The sequence below is a fragment of the Vanellus vanellus genome, assembly GCF_965231255.1.
Source record: "Vanellus vanellus genome assembly, chromosome: 9".
NCBI classification, from domain to species: domain Eukaryota; kingdom Metazoa; phylum Chordata; class Aves; order Charadriiformes; family Charadriidae; genus Vanellus; species Vanellus vanellus.
In genome coordinates, this window is record NC_138914.1 from 16,587,590 (window position 1) to 16,606,484 (window position 18,895).

Sequence of the window (18,895 nt, forward strand, 5' to 3'; positions counted from 1 at the left end):
GACCAGGCAAAGGTTAAGCCATGGACATAAGGAAAGCTTTTGATACAGTACTGCAGAAAATGCTACGCCTGCAAGGTAAGAAAGAATAAGATAGAGCGTGAACTACAGAGTAGATGGAGCACTGAAAAATGAGTTTAACGGAAAGGATTTTGTGCATAACAGGTGACAGACATAGAACGTATGCTTCTGCAGCTACCCATATGCCTGAAACTAGGAGTTTAGAGTGAATCTGCGCTCTGAACAGAGGTCAAAGAATCTGATTTTGTACATGAAGGAAAACAGGTCTCATTACTTTCATTAAGGAAAGAAGGATCTCATGGAGAGAAGTTAAACTCGTTCCCTCATTTCTGAGTTTCAGCAGTTGTCTGGGCCAGCTCTAAAGAGATAGATATTCTATTCCCTTCTCTAGCACTGTATTGGCTATCCAGCAAACCCACACAACGGGATGCACGGAGAATGCACAGGTGATGAGTTTTACCAAAGGTACAAAGAGTCTGTGTTTGTGGTATATGCATATGTAAGGAAGAATCGATACAAAATAGTTATAAAGTCCTAAATGAACTGAAAGGGGCTATTTCCCTTTCCCTCCTGAGAGCAGTCAGGTGGCCTCTCTAATGACTACTTAAACAGTTTCCAGGTACAGTGCAACGATGTCTTCTGACGGGGTTTTAACACTTACCACGTCATCTCTGTCTTCCCACTCGACCTCAGAAAGATCCACACTACTGTAGTTGGGCTTTCTTCGTTTCTTCCCTTCTTCGTACTGGCAGAAAAAGGGGTGAAATATTTAGCACATCCTGCTTTATTTGCACAAAGATTTTGAATTAGAAGATTTTAAAAATTTGCTGATTGTATGCAATACACATAACAGTAGGTAGCTCAATTCATACAAAACGCACCATATTGCTGCATAAACGTCGCCTGTGAACTAAAAACCTACATCACACATGATTACTTACACGATCTGTTGCAATGATACAAAACGATTCTTGACGGGGACACAGGGAAGTCAAACTCAGCAGTTCCACCTTCTTCTCCCCATATGGAAAATACATGAGACCTTGATCTTGTAGTTTATGTTAAATGTCTCAAACTAGCTCTTTCAGCTGTACAGGAAGTTATATTTACTACAATCTTATCAACAAAATGTTTACCCATTTCTCTTTAAACAAGATAAGATGCAAGTCTTGGGAAGTACGGTGTTAACATTTGCTGACACTACGTTTTATCTACAACTTCATGGGGAAAAAGTAATATACTAATAATGATAATTTAGAGGTTTTTATCACTAGTCACTGTTACACCGTAAACTGCATATTCAAAATTAACATTCTAGTGACAAATTGATTTGACACCGAGGTGTTTATAACGTAGGAAATTCTGCCCTCTGCTGAACATTCAAAATCAGAGAGCCTACTAGTGTAAGAACAAAAACCTTGCCTGGTGGAAGAAGAAAAAAGTATTTAGGAAGATCTGTGATTAAAGAACTGGTTAAGAAAAATTATGAGAATATGTGTTAAAAAAATTAAATGTGGGAGACGATCAGCGTAATGTGAAATCTGGTCTTTTATCTTTTACGATGCATACAAGTGGGAGGGAAAACCACAAGTCTTTCTATGAAGTATGACAGGAGACATTGGGATATTGTGAAAAATCCCCAAATTGCTTTTGTGACTCCCCACCAATAGCGTCATAGAAGGATAGAAAATGTACCTCTAAGGCAGTATATATAGTTGATTCTCCTCCCTCGGGGCAGGACCAACTATATCGTAAACCATAAAACTATATCTCAGTGCTTGAGACAGCCAATTCATCACCGGGGCCAGTGGTGCAGGAACTTTCAATCACATTCAGTGAGACTAGAGAGGCCAAAGAAAAATCTGGCTCTCTGAGCATTGAGGAGGTTATTCCCATCCTGACTTTTTCCTGTCTAAATTAAAAGATTCTCATTTGTGAATCCCACAGTTGCTTTCGTAGACCACAGTATTTAAAAATGGGCATGACAAAACCTTCCTGAAGAACAGCAAATTTAAAAAAAAAAAAATATTGAATAGTGGATCATAATCACAGAGACATTTGGAGATACTGGTATCACTGTAAAGTTTCTTCTAGCACAGGCTTCACTGAGCTTCCTTAATTTTTGCTCATAACGACTTGGATACTCCAATTATTTCTACAGATGATTCTTTTGGGAAACTGGGATAAAATCCTGACTCAATTCTCATTCTTGTTTTGAATAACAAAAAATCCTAGCAACTCTGTTAGAGTAAGTCTTAGATTAAGTTCTAAGAATCCATGCAGATGCCAGTGAAGACTACTTTCATATGCTTTTTTTGCCCCTCTGCTAGAAGGCACCATTCTTGTAACAACAAGGTTATCTCCTTCTGGGCTAGTGGGTAGAGAGATGTAAAGAATTTCTGCTTTCAGCACATGCTTATACACTGGACTGCATTCAAGCAGCTCAGTGCTACGATTAATTCTTGCTACGTGACAGCTCTGATAGCCAAAGGGATAACTACAGCCAAAGAGTGAAGTAGAAAATTCGCAGCCAATATAGTTAAATCTCACAAGCATAAAATATGAGAGGATAACGCCCAGTTCACATTTGCAGCCATGCTTTGCAAGTCTTTCATTATGGCTGCAGCTATATCGATATTCTCTTTAATCTACTCTCTGTGGCTGCACCAATTAACCAACCAAACCTTTCATCCGATTTAGTCATTCTAGTATAGAAATGGTTACAGTCAAGCTCTGAAATACTGAGAGCTGAAAAGTGTTACATAGAAGTTAGCTGGGATCATTTGAGTAGAGCAAACAGCTCCTGTACTGGTTCCAATGGTTAATTACATCCTTACTCACAGATGTGGAAGAGCTTCTGGGCTGTACTGCATTCTCAGACACATGTGCAAATCCTTACTTACGACAATAGGAGTTGATCTTGTGTGTCTGACAGCAGAAGTATGCTTCAAACATGAGGGAAACCATTTGCATCGTATTGATTACAGGGGTTGTATTTATTCTACTCGGCTATATTCCACACCTTGCACTCAAAGAGCAAAAACAAAATCAAAAGAAATCAAACGAAGAGCTGGATAAAACATTCAAAGTTCTGCAGCAAAGCCAGAATTGGAAGCATTCACGTCTTAAAAATTCAGAGAAGCAAAACCAAAGCCAAACCCCAATGCTCAAGCACAGGTTAGGCTCTATTAGCACTCAAAGGAACGGAAAGTGTAGTTCTTAAACACATTTCGGACAGGAACTAATAAAATATTGAGATGCCTACCTCCTCATTCAGCTCTTACACTTTAGGGGCTACTGTTTGATTGCCTACACAGGAATTTAATACGTGAAGAGTATCTTTATGTTATAGCTCACAAAAGGATGGCAGAAGAAACAAAACCCAACTTCCAGCAAGGAAAGGATATAAAAAAAATCGCAATTTTTTGCACATCTGGGTAACTTTGCTTACAGAGTGAATCTTCATGAAGATATTACCTTATTCCCAGCAGTAAATTTACATATCTTTATGCTTATGTAAGTAGGGCCTACAACATAAATGCAAGTAGACCAAATATAAAATACTTCACAACACTACTGTTCCATTGGCCACTCTTCTCTAGCTTCTTTCTAGTTTTATTGCTTAACTAATTTCTTAGTAAAAGTTATTCAGGGACATGGAAGCAGCTTTGAAAAATGGCATTCATCTATACCTTTTTCTCTGGTAGCAAACCTAATCTAACTTTTTATCTCTGAGACTCCTGGGTGAAGTATAACATACCGATTGAAGGCTGAAGCCAAACCCACCTGCAACATTACTATAAAGCATTGAAACAAATTATTAAGGGACCCACTGGGAAAGACAGAAAATAGGAGCTCTACCAAACTACTCTGATTTAAGTGCATGCGGAAAAGAGCTAGATTTAAACTGTGTGCTGTTAATCTACTTTGGCCAGTATAAAATGTGTGGTGATATTATACAGTAGCTAACCTCTCGGGGGGGGGGGAGAGAAGATACTGAATTTTTTTTAATATCTGGACTGCAATACAAGAATCTTTTAGTCTGCTCAAAACTATATGATAGCTCCAAAATATTTTTGTTTGCGGAAAGAACACGGGAAATGATTTTGTTTGGTAATCAGAATGAGCTTTATCTTATTCAGCATCTTTTATTTGAGGCTTGGCCAAACTCTTATAGCATTGGATGATTCAAACAACATGTGACGTGTACTGTTTAAAGACTGAATCACATTTTTTCAGCACCCCGTATACAACCATTTACATGTGCCATTATTAAACTCTTTGCTTTGATTTTTTTTTTTTTTTTTAACAACACAAGCAGTCCCAAACCATCTGCATTGAATGTGACCTGCCACGTGTTTATAAAGTCAGAGTGTAGCAATCTGATCACGGAGGGAGCACGCTACATCTTAACAGCTGCAAGCTTTGGGTCTAAGGTGATTGGAATTTCTCAGACGTGCTCCATCTGGATAATGGGGCGGTAGGAGAGAGTAAGTTGCTGTGATAGCAGCTTTGGAAGCGTAGATTTTAGTGAACTTGCTTAGCCACACTTGTGAAATCATCTGTGAGAAAGTATTATAGCAAGAAAGTATCTACTAAACAACAACCAAAAGCTAGAGAAGTAAAATAATTTCAAGGGAAAGCTCTTCCTTGCCAAACTATCATCTTATGTACAAAAGTAAGGCATTGGGAACCAAAAAACTCCTCTAATTTTAAAATGTTGCATCAATCGATTAAGTTTCATCTTTTTAGTACTTCAAAATCAGGATAATGCATTAATCTAAACAGGATTTGAGAATTATCCCAATTTTTCTTCTTAGAAGAGACAAACTTGAACACAGCGCAAATACATTTTGCTGAGCTTTAATTCTACATAATACAATTGTATACAATTGCATGCATAACCGTACCTTACATTAAGCCATCCTGTAAAGGTATTCTTGTCTGCCAATTTTGATAGGAAAGATTGAACGAACAAATATCAGAGGAAAAGCATCATTAACTAACATTACTCACTTTTCCACATAGTTTTAAATAAACAGACCTAGACTGAATACACTGTCGTTATTGCAATTCCCCAGTCTAGCCAGTTGTTCAGCTACCTCCCTTCTCTAAGATTCTGGACATTAATGTTGCCACTTACTGTCTAGTGTAGCTCTGATTGACATAATGTAAAGACTGCAGCTGTTTGAGTGGGAACTGCACTGAACCTGACTTGACACGGTCAGTGCAATGGCTGATAGGAGACCTTTACCAGCTCTCCATCCCAACATAAATTGCTGCTGAGTCCCACTGTTCCTTATTGAGGTGACTGTGCAAGGCAAAAGCTCAGTTTACACTGGCTTTGGGAGCAGAATCATCTGTTTCTGTCACCAGTCCTTCAAATGCGTCTCCTTGGCATAGAATAAGGCAGGAGTATATTGCTGCTTGCTTTCCTGGCTCCAAAGCAGGGGACGTCCCCAAGTGAGGCACTTCTCCAAAAAGGGCCACGCCACCCTCCTATGGAAACCTGCACAGAGAGGAAGGGGAGGGGGGCATTTCCCTCCTCCTTTTCAGCGAGGATTGTAATAATTCCAAATTGCAAATTCCTTTAAATAGGGATGAAGTCCTTCAACATTAGTCCATTAATAAAATAATACTTCCATCATAAAATGCTTAGAGTTTAAATACTATGGGACTGAGAAAAGATAATGAAAAATACAGTGGAAGGTCGTCAGAAGACAGGGGAAGAGATCACTTCAGTAGACTGATTCATACTCTGACATTTAAAAAAAAAAAAGCAGTGAAAAATTCCCTTCACTGCTTCACCTGTCTATATAACATCACCCGCAGCAACTGAGCTTTCACTCCCCATGTGCTACATAGCTCCAAAACATTCTGCCTGGGCATACATGTGAAGCAGCATCCTATCTCAATGTAAACCACTACTGCTGGACTTTTAAGCTCTTTATTTCACTTGGAATTTTTTTTCCTGCTCACATGATCCTGATTTATCTTTTGTGATACTTTCATTTCATTATTTGCATCTAGTTTACAGCCCCTTTATTGATCTGCACTTTATCTTGAATTTGTAGAACACTCACAGCTGTCCAGTCAAAACCAAAGTTGCCTTCTATACAAAGCTCCCTATTTTAATATTAAAAAAGGTAACATCTTGATTTGCTTAGGAAATAGGAAGAACAACTTCCCTTTCCAAAGACAGACCTTCATGACAAGCTTATTATTTACCATGTTAATCCAGAAGTTCCTAGGTTATGGTTGGCAGCAAAACCCAGTTATTTTGGACTGATTTTTCATGTCAGATGGCAGTGAAAAACTGCCACACCATAAAATTTGCAGAAATACTGCAGAGAAAAGCTGTCAACAGGAGCCATGCCATTTGCTAGGGAAAAGAGAATAATGCAATTCTAAGTTGCCAGGCAGATAAAAAGTAGGAACAACTAGATGTACCACGTACACAGAAAAACCCTCTAGCGAAGTAATAGAAGAAAATAATTCTCACGCCACATGTATTTAAATTACTCTGTCTATTTACACTCATAAAAAATTTGCATTAAAATGCTGAAGCGATGTTTAAATTGATGAAACAAAAGATGGGAATATACGGGGTGAGTTAAAAGCAAAGACAAAAAACAGCTTTAAGTCACACACCTACAGACTGAACAAAGAGTACACCGGCCGAGCTCACGAGTTCAGGTGGACTGCAGTTGATTAGCAATGCGACATGTATGTGGTTTACTCCGCTGAAAAAAACAACCCCTCTATTTAGGATTTTATTTGCATTCTCAGGACCTTATCATTTGGGATTATGTAAAACTGGCAGCTGCTTATAATTATTTGGGGTTTGAGTAGAAATAATTAAAAACATCTGCCTTTATCTTAATACTACCAGACTTAAACCCATGAGCTCAGTTATACCTAACTTCAAAGCTGAAAGCAAAGAATAAAAGAAAGCTTCACATATTGCTAACAAATTTTTCTGTGATTCATTTATATGTACAACCGGTTATTCAACAGCCTTCAAACCTTTAATTATCTTTTAAATATATGTAATTTTGCACTTCTAATTAGATAGCAATTTAATGCTCTCACAGGGATTCAGATGGGCTGTCTTTTTTGAAATGTAAACTGCAACAGGAATAATCATTGGCATTCAAGTGATTGAATTCTTCAGTTATTTAAATGAACGTGAGGCATTTACACTGTTCAAATCATTTAAATATTCTGCTGTCAGCTACAGCTGTAGAGTTTTATGGAGTTGCTGAATAAAGCAAGGGTAAGTGTAGGTTATCTTACGTTCCAGGCGGGACTCCCCAGAGAGAAATGAGATTTGCTGCTTATGAAAGGCTAACACTGCTTAAGTGGGGCATTAATGTTTCCCCCGAGACTTGGATTTCTCTGTTTTTCTATATTAGGAGAAACAAATTTTCCCAGAATTTGCAGCTACAAAAGACTTAATACTGCTCTAGCAATCCCTAAATACTCCTGGTCCTTTACCTTACTACAGTATATCGTGACAGTCAACATTCGAAGTTTAAAATGGTAACTTCCTCAGGCAGCTAAGCCACCGAGATGTGTCAGTTGAGGGTACTGTGATATATGCATGGGCTTTGATTTCTACGTGTAACTTTCTCTATTAAGACTGATCAAATTAAATAAAGATGTGCATCGTTTTAAAGAAAGCAATTTTTCAATTGAATTGGTTTGCAGTAATAAAAAGAGCGTTCCCATATAGCCATTCGAAAAATCACCATTACTAGCTTTCCAGAGCTTATACAGAGAGTAGGAATATACGCCTCAATCTTCTCCGAGAAAAAGATGATCATTTAAACTCCGAATATTACAAACTCCTTAATCATCATGGATGTTATTAGATTAATTCCTAAGTCATAAAACATTCCCAAGCTTACATTTATCAAAAAAATGGCAGAATCTGAATAAAAGATGCAATTTGATTCCATAACATATGCATTTGTCTTAAATGCATATTTTCTTTAATTAAGGAACTTGAGCTCCTTGGTCAGGAACTTTGAGTATTCTACCCTAAATGAACCTAATAATTACTGAAAACAAAATCCCTCTTTACTCCCTGAACAAAAATACAAATTCCATTGCCAACTATGAATCAAAAAAAAGCCACAGACTTCACAAAATCTCCTCGCAATCTCGCTATTATTCATTGAAAACCACACAAACATTAGGACTAAGAGGCAACAGCACAAACCCCTAACACCAGATAAGATTCGCAAAGGTGTCAGTCTGTGGCACTAGACCAGGTTGCTCAAAGCCCCTCATTTATTACTCTTCCTTTACATTCAGTAAATGCATTTCTTTGGCAAAATGTAACATCATCATTACATATTCTGCATTTTTAAATTTAATGGAGTAAGACCTAGAACCCTGCAAGTGCTAACAAGATACTGAAAGGAAAGCAATCAAATCTGACATAACTGTTGCAGAGAAAAACTTTGTCCTCATATACACTTTTCAAGCATACGTAAGGAACTTCAGAAACCAAGTTACTGCCTTGAAAATCTCAAAATTCAGTTTTGAACTCCCAAACAATTCATGTTCTTCTAAACAGTAAGTCGTGGGTTTTGAGTAAAAATACAACTCAAAATTACATCATACAATTTAAAATATTCTCCTGTGGAAAATAAAATACTACACCATGAAAATACAGACTTTTAATCAAAATGCAGCATATAGGAGCATTCTGATACAGCAATATTAAAACAAAAATTTTTGAAATATTACCATCAGCTATAGTTTTTTGAGTTACCAATGGAGTATTTTTGATGGGAAATGCACCCTAAAAAGGGTATAACATGTAAAAACATTTTAAATGTACTCATCCACTATGTAATAAATAGTAATAATAATAAAAAAGGCTTTGAAACACAGCAGAAAGATGGCAAAGGCACTTTATTAATTAAATTTTCTTTTCATTTAAATTCCAGTTGAGATGAGTTTCTGGATTCGAACACTGCCGTTTGCATCGCGGAACCCGCCCTGCCCCCCCCCCGCCCCCCCCCCCTTCTCCAGGCGACCTCGTTTGCCCATGAGCAGCGGGACACCTCCGCCCGGCGGGGTATCGCGGAGTATCGCGGGCTGTCGCGCCCCCTCGGCGGTGCTGGGGCGCCACCGCATGGCGGGACGTCGCCTGTCCCGAGCTCCGCCGGCTCCCGCGGACCGGGGCTGCGCGCAGCCGGCGGAGGATGCTGCCCTAAAACTCATCTATTACTTTCCTCCTCATCCTTCCTTCAATGACTCCCACACCAGCTGCCCAAGCAGGCATCCTAACCGAAAGCCGAGTTTATTAAAAAAAACCCCAACCAACCAACCAACCCAGCAAAGAGGAAATCTCCAAGAAAAACACATTTTTAAATATAAACCCAATAGGATAATCAGCACAAAGAAAAAAAAAATAATAATAATAAAAACCAACAATGCAGCTAGATGAATGGTTAAATAGACTGGGCAGCACGCGATAAAAATCTGGCGCAAGAGGAAGCCCTCTTCCTCGACGACAGTTTGCTATCCGGGCTGGCTGCTCTGCGTCCCACAAGACAATTCCTTTAAAAAGCAGTATGTCATCCACAGAACTAACAGACATGGCCTCTGGGGTTAGTAACTCGGGAGTCTAGTAATATTCTAGCTTTACATCACCACCGGAATATATAACAGCGATATAAACCAGTGCGGATCAAGTCAGTAATCAATGTGACTTGAATGTAAACTCTAACGTGCCCAAATAGTTTTAATTTTAGATAATATCTTTGGCAAACCATCTAATTCTAGTCCTACGTTGCCTATTTTCACATACTTACTGTCACAAATCTCATGGAATGTTTTGCCACTAGTCACGACGGTATCAAGATTCGGCCTGCAATATTAATCTAAGGGCCCAGGCCAGCAATCACTTCACTCTCAAAAACTCCACTGAAGTCAACAGAAGACTCCCATTACGCACTACTGACAGAACCCAGAGGTAAAAATGACTCTTCCAAAAAAATGAAATGAACAGACCGTGAATATATCACAATGAGTTCCCTGTAGTTGACAGCTTATGGGCTACTGCCCAACGTTTTGATTTCAGAAAGAGACTGTTGTATAAGCTAATGAAATAAGTGCCTTCAAGATGTACACTGGGGTGAGGGATAGTAACAGAAACCCACCTTTTGCCTCATTCAAACATGCCCCCACAAAAGAAACAGGGAAAGGGGATAACACCCTTTGTCAGTCTAACTTAAAGCTATCCACTGTTCCTGGATTTCATTACCTTCTATTTATTAAAATATCTCTTCTGTAATGAATAAATACTAATATCTGTGAACAAAGTAATTTTCCAGAAGAAAAAGGGACAGTACAGCAAAAGCAATGTAGATAGGGAACGTTCAAACATATACTCCTGTGGCTTGCAAACACAGGCTGTCAGATGTACCTGTGATAGCTGAAGATTTCAATAGCATGTTTAGGAATCAAGACAAAGTCATGATTTTAGTATTATGAAAACTGGAGAACACCGTAAAAAACATTGCATTTGTATCCAATTTGGAATGGGATATTAAAAAAACTCCCATGGATTTGAATACATACAGAGATAAGGAAAAATATTGCAAAGGTAGTGGCCAATCATGAACTAAAACCAATCACGTTTTCCTCTGCAACAGCTAAAAATTTTGAAGATAATTTCTCACCACACCGGCACTTCCCACCAACAAAAATTAAGTTTAATATAAAAAGCTTACATTAAAGCAGAACAACATGTATTTCAGCATTTTAACCACTGAGGGTAATTAACATAGCAAAATAAAAAAAAAAATCAAATTGTAGGAAAAGATACAGAATGCTATGACAGTCGATTTCTAGATCTAGTCAGTTTTCTCGTAACTTTGGCTCTTTTAAGCAATTTTTAGGTTATGTGCACGATGCAGCTGGATGTGAGTTAAAAGCAAAATCACACAAATAGTCACTTGACACGGACGAGTCAGCTGAGCTAAGAAGGCAGTGAAGATGCAGCAGAAGAGACCTGCAGGTACGTTAAAAGTCTTTGTATATAATCCAGGTGCTGTAAGGAGGTTTGTACAGCCCCTATTGCTGCCTCTTCTCTGCTGTAGTTACCAAACATAGCTCAGCAGGCACTCTCAGTCAGAAAAGGAAAGAACATGGGCGAATGGATGATAAACAAGAGGTCAGAAAAATACAGAGAACATGACAACAAAACGCTGAAATGAAGACAAGTAAGATTACAGCCAGACTAAAAATATGGTTGCTTACTGTGATGAGAAGATTCAATGAGATAACAATTACATATTACTACAGAAAGTAAGAAATGCAAAAGAAAAATGTAGATCGGGAGCTTCTGCTTTCCATATTCATAGTAGAAAAACTACTTCTAACTAAATTTAAAAATTTAATTAAAAATAAAAGCTGTGCATAAAAAGGTTACAGTAAGGAAAACCATTACTATGAGAAGTCTGACTGACAAAAATGAGTAAGTGAGCATGGATAACAGAAGTATGCAGTCTAATAAGTCTTAATGTTCAAATATCAGAATCAAATTTTTATAGGCAGAAACCTATCTGACACCCTTAAAAGTTATACTGACTGCTGCAAGATTTTCCACATCCTCTTATTCAGTTCCTGCATCTTCCTCAGGAACAATCTCATGCTGGATATTGCTGGTAATGGGATATTGCTGGAGCAGATGGGTCTGGGTGAGGTGAATCAGTCTCATAAATCCTACGCTTAAATACTTGAAATGTATGTACTATCTCGTAGAGACAAACCACATTTTGACTGAGAGATGAAATGCTTAGGTATTGATTTAGAGTTTTCTATCTTTTGTAAGCGTAAACTGCTGCTATGGAGGCTGAAAGTTTTTCACTCCCTAATATTTATATATTTGGGTAGCAGAGCTCCTACTTCCCATAAAATAAAGAAGATACAAATTCATCATTGTGAGAAATCATCTGTGGGGAGCGTAGAGGTGAAAATAAAAAAGGTCACTGGATCGTGATAATTTAACTGACTGGGGTCGGAGCTGTCTATACCTGGATATATAGCTTTAGTGACTCACCAGTGGAATGGTAAAAAAAAAACAAACCAACAATGGATTAATTTGGAAGAGCCATTTCTGAGAATTGTATTGCTTATTGGTCAGTACTTTGCCAAATTGTCTACAGACATTGTCTTCCTTTCCACAGCTGTGAAAGATTCTACCACCCAGAATCACAGGTGATATTCTTAGAACAGAAATGATAATTAAGCCATTCATTCTAAAATTCCTTCCAAGATACTATAATGTCTGCTTTACCATTAGATTGCCTGTTCACTTAACAGTGAAGTTACTGAGAAAATGATTTTCCATTCACCCATGGAAGTCTCCCCGTGGAACTTTTCATAAGCTCTACTTCAGTTAAAAAATAAATGGGGAAACAATAAGTGCAAATACAAATGTTAATTAAGTGTGTAATTCCTAGCCCAAATCTTAGAAAGACAAACTCTTTTGCCAAATGAAAACAGCAGATATGCTAATGACTTAATAAATCACACTTTTCAATAATTTCTTTTATGTGAAATTATTCATCCAATTAATATTTCTGTTTTCTACTAACATACTGTTGAAATTGGACATTACTTTGAAGTGTCTGCATGAGAAATACATATGGCATCCATGTGTATACAGCATCGGAATCATAAATACTGATCCTCCGCAAACATTTGATAGTGATGGAAGACTTGCAAGTGCTGTTCCTAAACAATGATGCAATCAAGAACGTACCAGGTCTCTAGGGTGTTAAGTCGATAAACATTTGCATAACAGGCACCTCTATTTTTCTTTCTGTGATTAATGCAAACAAGATGATAGGAGAAACTAAAGGTAATATCGGCTGCTATTTCTTTTAGTACAAAACCCCTTTGTCCCCTATTTTGCTTAAGAATATGCTTTACTGAAATTTCTGCACGTATATTAAATTAGCTTAAACACTTTTAACGTGACAAATAGGGGTTATTACACAGCAATAGAGCATTCCGGCATTCCATTTCAATGTAAAATGAACATAATTATAGCAATTTTTGGCTTTGCTATTTTGCAGTAATGGAGGCCTGCATCTTTTGCAGAAAGAACTTGTATATTTATTTTCCTTTACTTTTTTCCTGCTAACCTTTGTTCCCAGAGGTAAATTTACCAAGAATTATGCATTATAAAGCGATATAAGTAACTGATCTGTTGTATTTAATTGTTTAATGAATATTACATTATTCACACTGAAAGAAAAACAAACACAACATACATAGCTAGATAAAATAGATCAGTAAATAGTATTCTTACCAAAGGCCTAAGTTCTGGATGAGTCAAAATATATCCATTGTTCGTAATTGCAAAAGCGTATCCATGAATACCTAACTGTAAGAGTAAATGAGAAAGAAATACTAATTAGCACGGTCTCCAGTAAATTCCGAAACAAAAAATCAGGCGAGAATGTAGTTATCCAGGGCTTAAAGCTGGCATTCATAACCCTCATCCACGTGGTATTTCATTATAACATATGCAAAGCTCTGATCCTTGACATTTTGTGAAAGTGAGAACCTGTCACTGTGATGAATTCAGCTCATAGCACCATTTTAAAATGTCACACACACACTTTGCTATCTGGGGCACTTCTTTCTATGTGCTTTAGAGTGAATGAGATACGCACATATACACGAGGCTCCACAGCAGGCGGCACACACCGCACAGCGTGCCCACGCAAAGGGATACCGGAATGTAGTAAATTCACATATACCCAGGAGTGGCTGGGCTCAGCTTACTTCGGTTGTTCAAGTGATGTTGGAAAAGAATCACTTAAAGCAATGGTGTCATATGCGATATTTACATCTATCAGTCTTAAAGGTATTTCACCTCTCTGTTAATTCACGTTCATCTGGAGCCACAGAAGGCGGCATATTTCTACCAAAGAAACTCATGTAGTTTACATATTTGTACCGAGTGGAACTATGGGAGATCATTTGAGAGCAATGAAATGCTTTATGAGGCCTAACGGTATAAGTAATCAAATTTACCACTGTACTTATTTAAATAACAATACTACTCTTTTAACTATATGGCTATTACACAGTTGATTGCAACCACTGAATGCAATAAATGTACCTTCAAATCATTCACGTGGTCATTCAAACATCCTTTCTTAGCATGAACTTGGTGCTAACGTAGACTCGTTCTGCAGCTTCAGTATGTAACTTTTACCATGAAAAGAGTACATCTCGCTGTACTTTCTCACCTTTTTTTTTTTTTTCAGTTCTGAAGTAAGGTAATATAACATCCCATATATCTTTATTTAAGCATCTTGACGCACTGAGGTATTAAAAAAAACCCCAAAGAAACAAACAAAAAACCAAACCCAAACCCCTAGAACTATCTTGCTTTGGCATTTGCTTTTCATTTCTCACGACTACCAAGCATTTTATTTTACTTCAGTACATTCTTAAATGCTTTGCTGAAGTGGGTCCTCAGGAATTTGTCTGCCATAAAGCAAAGTGAGAATCATTTCTAAGACGCAAGCAGGACAGCAAATCTGTTGGCTTCTGTAATTTTCTGGAAATATAAACCAGAGTATGATATTACGGCAAGGTCATAGAGAAAACATACCAGGTAGATTTATATCGTGTTTCTCTGTGAATGATTGTATCTGGTCAGCTGTATCTGCCATACAGAAGATTGTTTCATAAATTAGCCATTTTCCTAAAGCAATAAACTTCAGTGGAAGAAATAGAAGGTGATATGTTCTTGGCATCTCTTCATAAAGGAGGGATAACCAAAATAATAACAGGGGACATATTTTACCTATTATAGTATGACAAGTGAACTAGCTGTTGGCTAACTGTCAGATCTCAAGCACAATTGTCTGTGTTGCTAACTGCAGACTGACATCCACTCAATGGAAGTCAGGTAAGGAAACAAACGTGGGTGGTATACTTCACAGGAAAAAAATATTTGCCTATTTGAAGCATACCCGGATTCCAAGGGTAGTATTTTATTGTGTGTTGTGCAAGATGTGAAACTGCGCACTCTCTGCACTTAAAATGCTTTGATTTGAGAGATACTACCACTTACAGCAGTACTGCCACTTTAAACCTTGAACTCTGTCTCTAAATGACAGGTTCAGAAACAAAAAAACTCTCTTACTGCTGTAAAATGCCACATGAAAACGAAGTATTACTAAATCCCACCTTACCTTATTCGGGAGAAACTGCCACTGACATCTGGGGAAGTTTAGTCTAGATAACAACTGCTGAAAACAGCTCATTGTTATTATTCATCTTCCTCGGCATAAAATCCTCCTCATCCGAGCGGAGAGAATTCCAGGTCAGCAGAATTCTATTTCCAACCAATCATTTTATATCCTTGCGTGAATTTTATTTCACATGCTGCCTCTACAGGAATGGGTCCCAGGGGTGATTATGCTCTTGCAATTGCATGGCCTTTTTACTGTTCAGGAATGTTTACGGTATGTGAGACTGGAAGTTATAACTCAAGTGATTTCACTAACAAACCTATTGCGCGATATTGGTACCTCCTGTAATAATCCTCTCCTGCATTACATCCTGCAATATAAAACGTACCTTCAAATAAAAAGCCTAATGTTCAGAAGGAGGGTGGTATATTACTTCCACTGAAAACTAAGTCTTAAAAAATATATTATCATATGATAAAACCAGAAACTTTAATTTTCCTGCCTATCTTCTCCTTTTCTGAATCACTCTAACTCTGCTGCAATATCTGTTATTCAGACCCCCCACTCTCTCTAGGTTCTTGTATTCAGACTTTGTCCAAATCGTATACGTGACTTCTGAATAACATCACTGTGATACGGTCTTTTCTCTCCAGCCACGCACAGCCAGGCTTTCATTTCTGCAGCTACTACAACATTGTTCTTCCTTCTCATTACAAATGAAACTTGGTCTACCCATAGCTCCTTACAAGGCTGCCCCAAAGAGCTCCATTTGCTCCAAATTTTGCAAAGGAGCAAATTTTACTCCTTTCTCTTCTGCCTTCTACAGATTCTCTATTTCCGCATACACAACAGCGTAATATAAGTTGCAGTTAACTAACTTTGGTGGTTCGTGTGCTGAGATTGGTCTCCGTTATCTATCCTGACCAGCAATGTCTCTATTCGCTATGTTCTGATACCGGTATGTACTCATCTGCTGCCTCTTCCCATACTCTGCAAACTTTTTTCCAGTTGGGACAGCCTTTCTGTTTTGTGTTTGCATAGCATCTAGCCTAGCGGGATCCAGGTCCCAGGAAATTACTCCAATACACCTTTTCAACATTATTGCCAGCATTTTATGCATTATTTTTATCAAATTCTCATTTAATTTAAACTTCCCAGTTATTGCATATTGATCCATCAAATCGTTTGGTAATTGCTAATGTATTCAAATTGGAATTAAAATCGATAGGAGGGTTTTTTCCCTCTAAGTAGAATTACCTACAAAACCATGTAGGAATATACATAGGCTCTCACAAGTCAGCTTATTCCTCCCCCCTCTTAGAAATCAGTAAATGAGAGCATGGCAGCCAATTAAGAGGGAAGTATGACATACAAATCTATGTACAGGAACGTGTCTGAATGTAGCTATTCCAACAGCTGACCTCTTTAGTAAAGGCTGTCGACGGTATTGTGTTATGCGCTCATTTATCTTACAAAAAGATTCTGCAAGGAATTAACTGGAAAATATTCATTTAATTTTCATTTGTGAATAAAACAGCGCTATCGTAAAGCATTTCAGACATCAAGAAGTAGTGAAATACCAGTGCATTGCATCAAATTTAAACGAAAAGGAAGTAAATATTTGTATTTGCCCGAAGCCTACTTTTACTGAGTTACAAACATTTAATGATAGATGAAGTGCATCAAATTTTGAAAATTTTTTAAGAGTGTTGTAGTAGAGTTGTCTGACTTTGGAAAACTAAGTAGAGGGAAATATCTAGCAAATACTGGGGAGAAGAGAAGAAGACACTAGTCTGGTTGGGCGGGAACTAAAGCCGTGTTAAGGATAGATTTTCGTATGGTTTCCATACAAAGTTATGCAAATTTTCAGCATGAATTTTCGGTTATTTTGTGGGGTTAAATAATTTCCTCAATTTTATTATGGACAATACTTAATATTACCTCCTAGAGCCCATCGTGACTTGCAAAAAAGTGAAGATCAAGCCCTATATTAATTTTGGTATTAAAAACCGCACTCGATCTCGGGACCAATGACATTTAGCTATCAGCAATACAGACCTAAAATTCCTGAGGAAAATGAGTGAAATAATGGAGCTACATCAGTATAAACAATATTAACATACTAAAAAAATTATATTATATTGCATGTAAAGGACATACTATTGTTTGTATATTACCTTGTATTTTGGAATAGTTTTTAAAAGCTCTTTAACTGGAACATCTGTGCCAACTACTCCCAGAAGAATCCCCTTAGATCTCTGAAAAGAACAATAAAAGATGCACTTGGAACCACAATAATAGTGAAATTTCTCACCACTCATTTCCCATTGCAGCTAGTCCGCAGAAGTGAACAGATAACAAACAAATTATTTAAAAAGTGGGGAAAACAGAGGCTGCTACAACTAATCTGATCAAACGATCATTTAATCGATAATATTGCCTCTTTCTACTTTATCTGCAATTCATACAGAAAATGCATGCAAATTTTGATAGCCGAGTCCCTCAACAGGAACCTTCCTCATGCACAATAGGTTTCGAATTAAAAACTACTGTGAAAAAGATGTTACTCCCTTCTTTCCCAATTTCTCCTGCCATTTGATAAACAAAACAGAAAGATTAAGTGTTAAGGAGAAATCCATGCAATTTTTTTTAATAACAAATTAGTAAAGATAAACAGATATATACATAATATACGACTAATTAAATTCTGAGTCTGTGAAATAGAAGCATATCGGTGCAAAGAAGAGGAGGATATAGATTATTTCCTGTAAAAAAGTAATATAGAAGTATGAAAATCCTAAGGCCTAGCATCACCTGAGATTCTCCCTTAGACATAGGGTTTCATTATTTTACTACGGTTTCTAGAGTATGGTTATTTGGGATTATTTGTCCACATTTTTATGCCAGCAAAGGCATACCAACTGCAGACAAAATAGTAAGAAGAGAAGAAAATTTTTTAGGGTAGGCTAAAATCTCATTAGGTCTCTGAAAGCAACTTCACTGCCGTCACCCCATTATTACATGACAGAAATAGTCTGAGTACTTACAGTCTCATTTTGCTTACTAAATACTGGCATGGCAACAGTTGTCATCAACACCAATCCCTGATCATCAGCGAGCTACATTCAAAAAAGAAATATTATCTCTAAGAACTAAGGAACGATTACAGACGCGCGATCGCATTTTTCAATTACATTCTCTTCTTTTTAAGTGAGATAAGGCAATTTATCTAAATGAGTCTTCTGGAGTTCCACTCGCAGTCAGCGCAGTCCCACCCAGCCCTGGCCCCAGCTCAACTATGCCAGCTCTGCCCACCCCGCCATCTGCATTGGCAGGGAAGATGCCTCATCTTCATTCCTATCGCAGTCTCCCATGAGAGAAACGAAGGGGCTGAAATGTGGATTGTGGAAGCAGCATGTGCAGTAGCAAAGCAGCTGGAGCTCTGTTCTACATCTTTCCCAGTGTCAGCTCTGCCAACACCGCCTCAGGCTGTTTTCTCCCAGCAAGGAACAAGAGGTCGCGAGTTTCATGCACTTTGTTTCTGGTCCAGGCTCAGATCTCATCAGCTAACACAGCGGCAGAAAGGATGACAGCCAGTTAATATCCCAGGAGCATCTTTGCTCCGTCCGGTTTCA

At 37.8% G+C, this 18,895-nt stretch overlaps 1 protein-coding gene across 1 annotated transcript in view; it reads right to left on the reverse strand.

Annotated features, from left to right (window-relative positions):
• The window catches only part of CACNA2D3 (calcium voltage-gated channel auxiliary subunit alpha2delta 3), a gene marked incomplete at its 5' end in the record, with an annotated part of 465,227 nt that overhangs the window by 103,845 nt on the left and 342,487 nt on the right, over nt 1–18,895 (reverse strand). The window contains 4 exons of the mRNA XM_082487543.1: nt 680–763; nt 13,358–13,432; nt 17,438–17,518; nt 18,308–18,379. Of these exons, the coding sequence (XP_082343669.1) occupies nt 680–763; nt 13,358–13,432; nt 17,438–17,518; nt 18,308–18,379 (312 nt within the window). The remainder of the gene's footprint in view (nt 1–679; nt 764–13,357; nt 13,433–17,437; nt 17,519–18,307; nt 18,380–18,895) is intronic.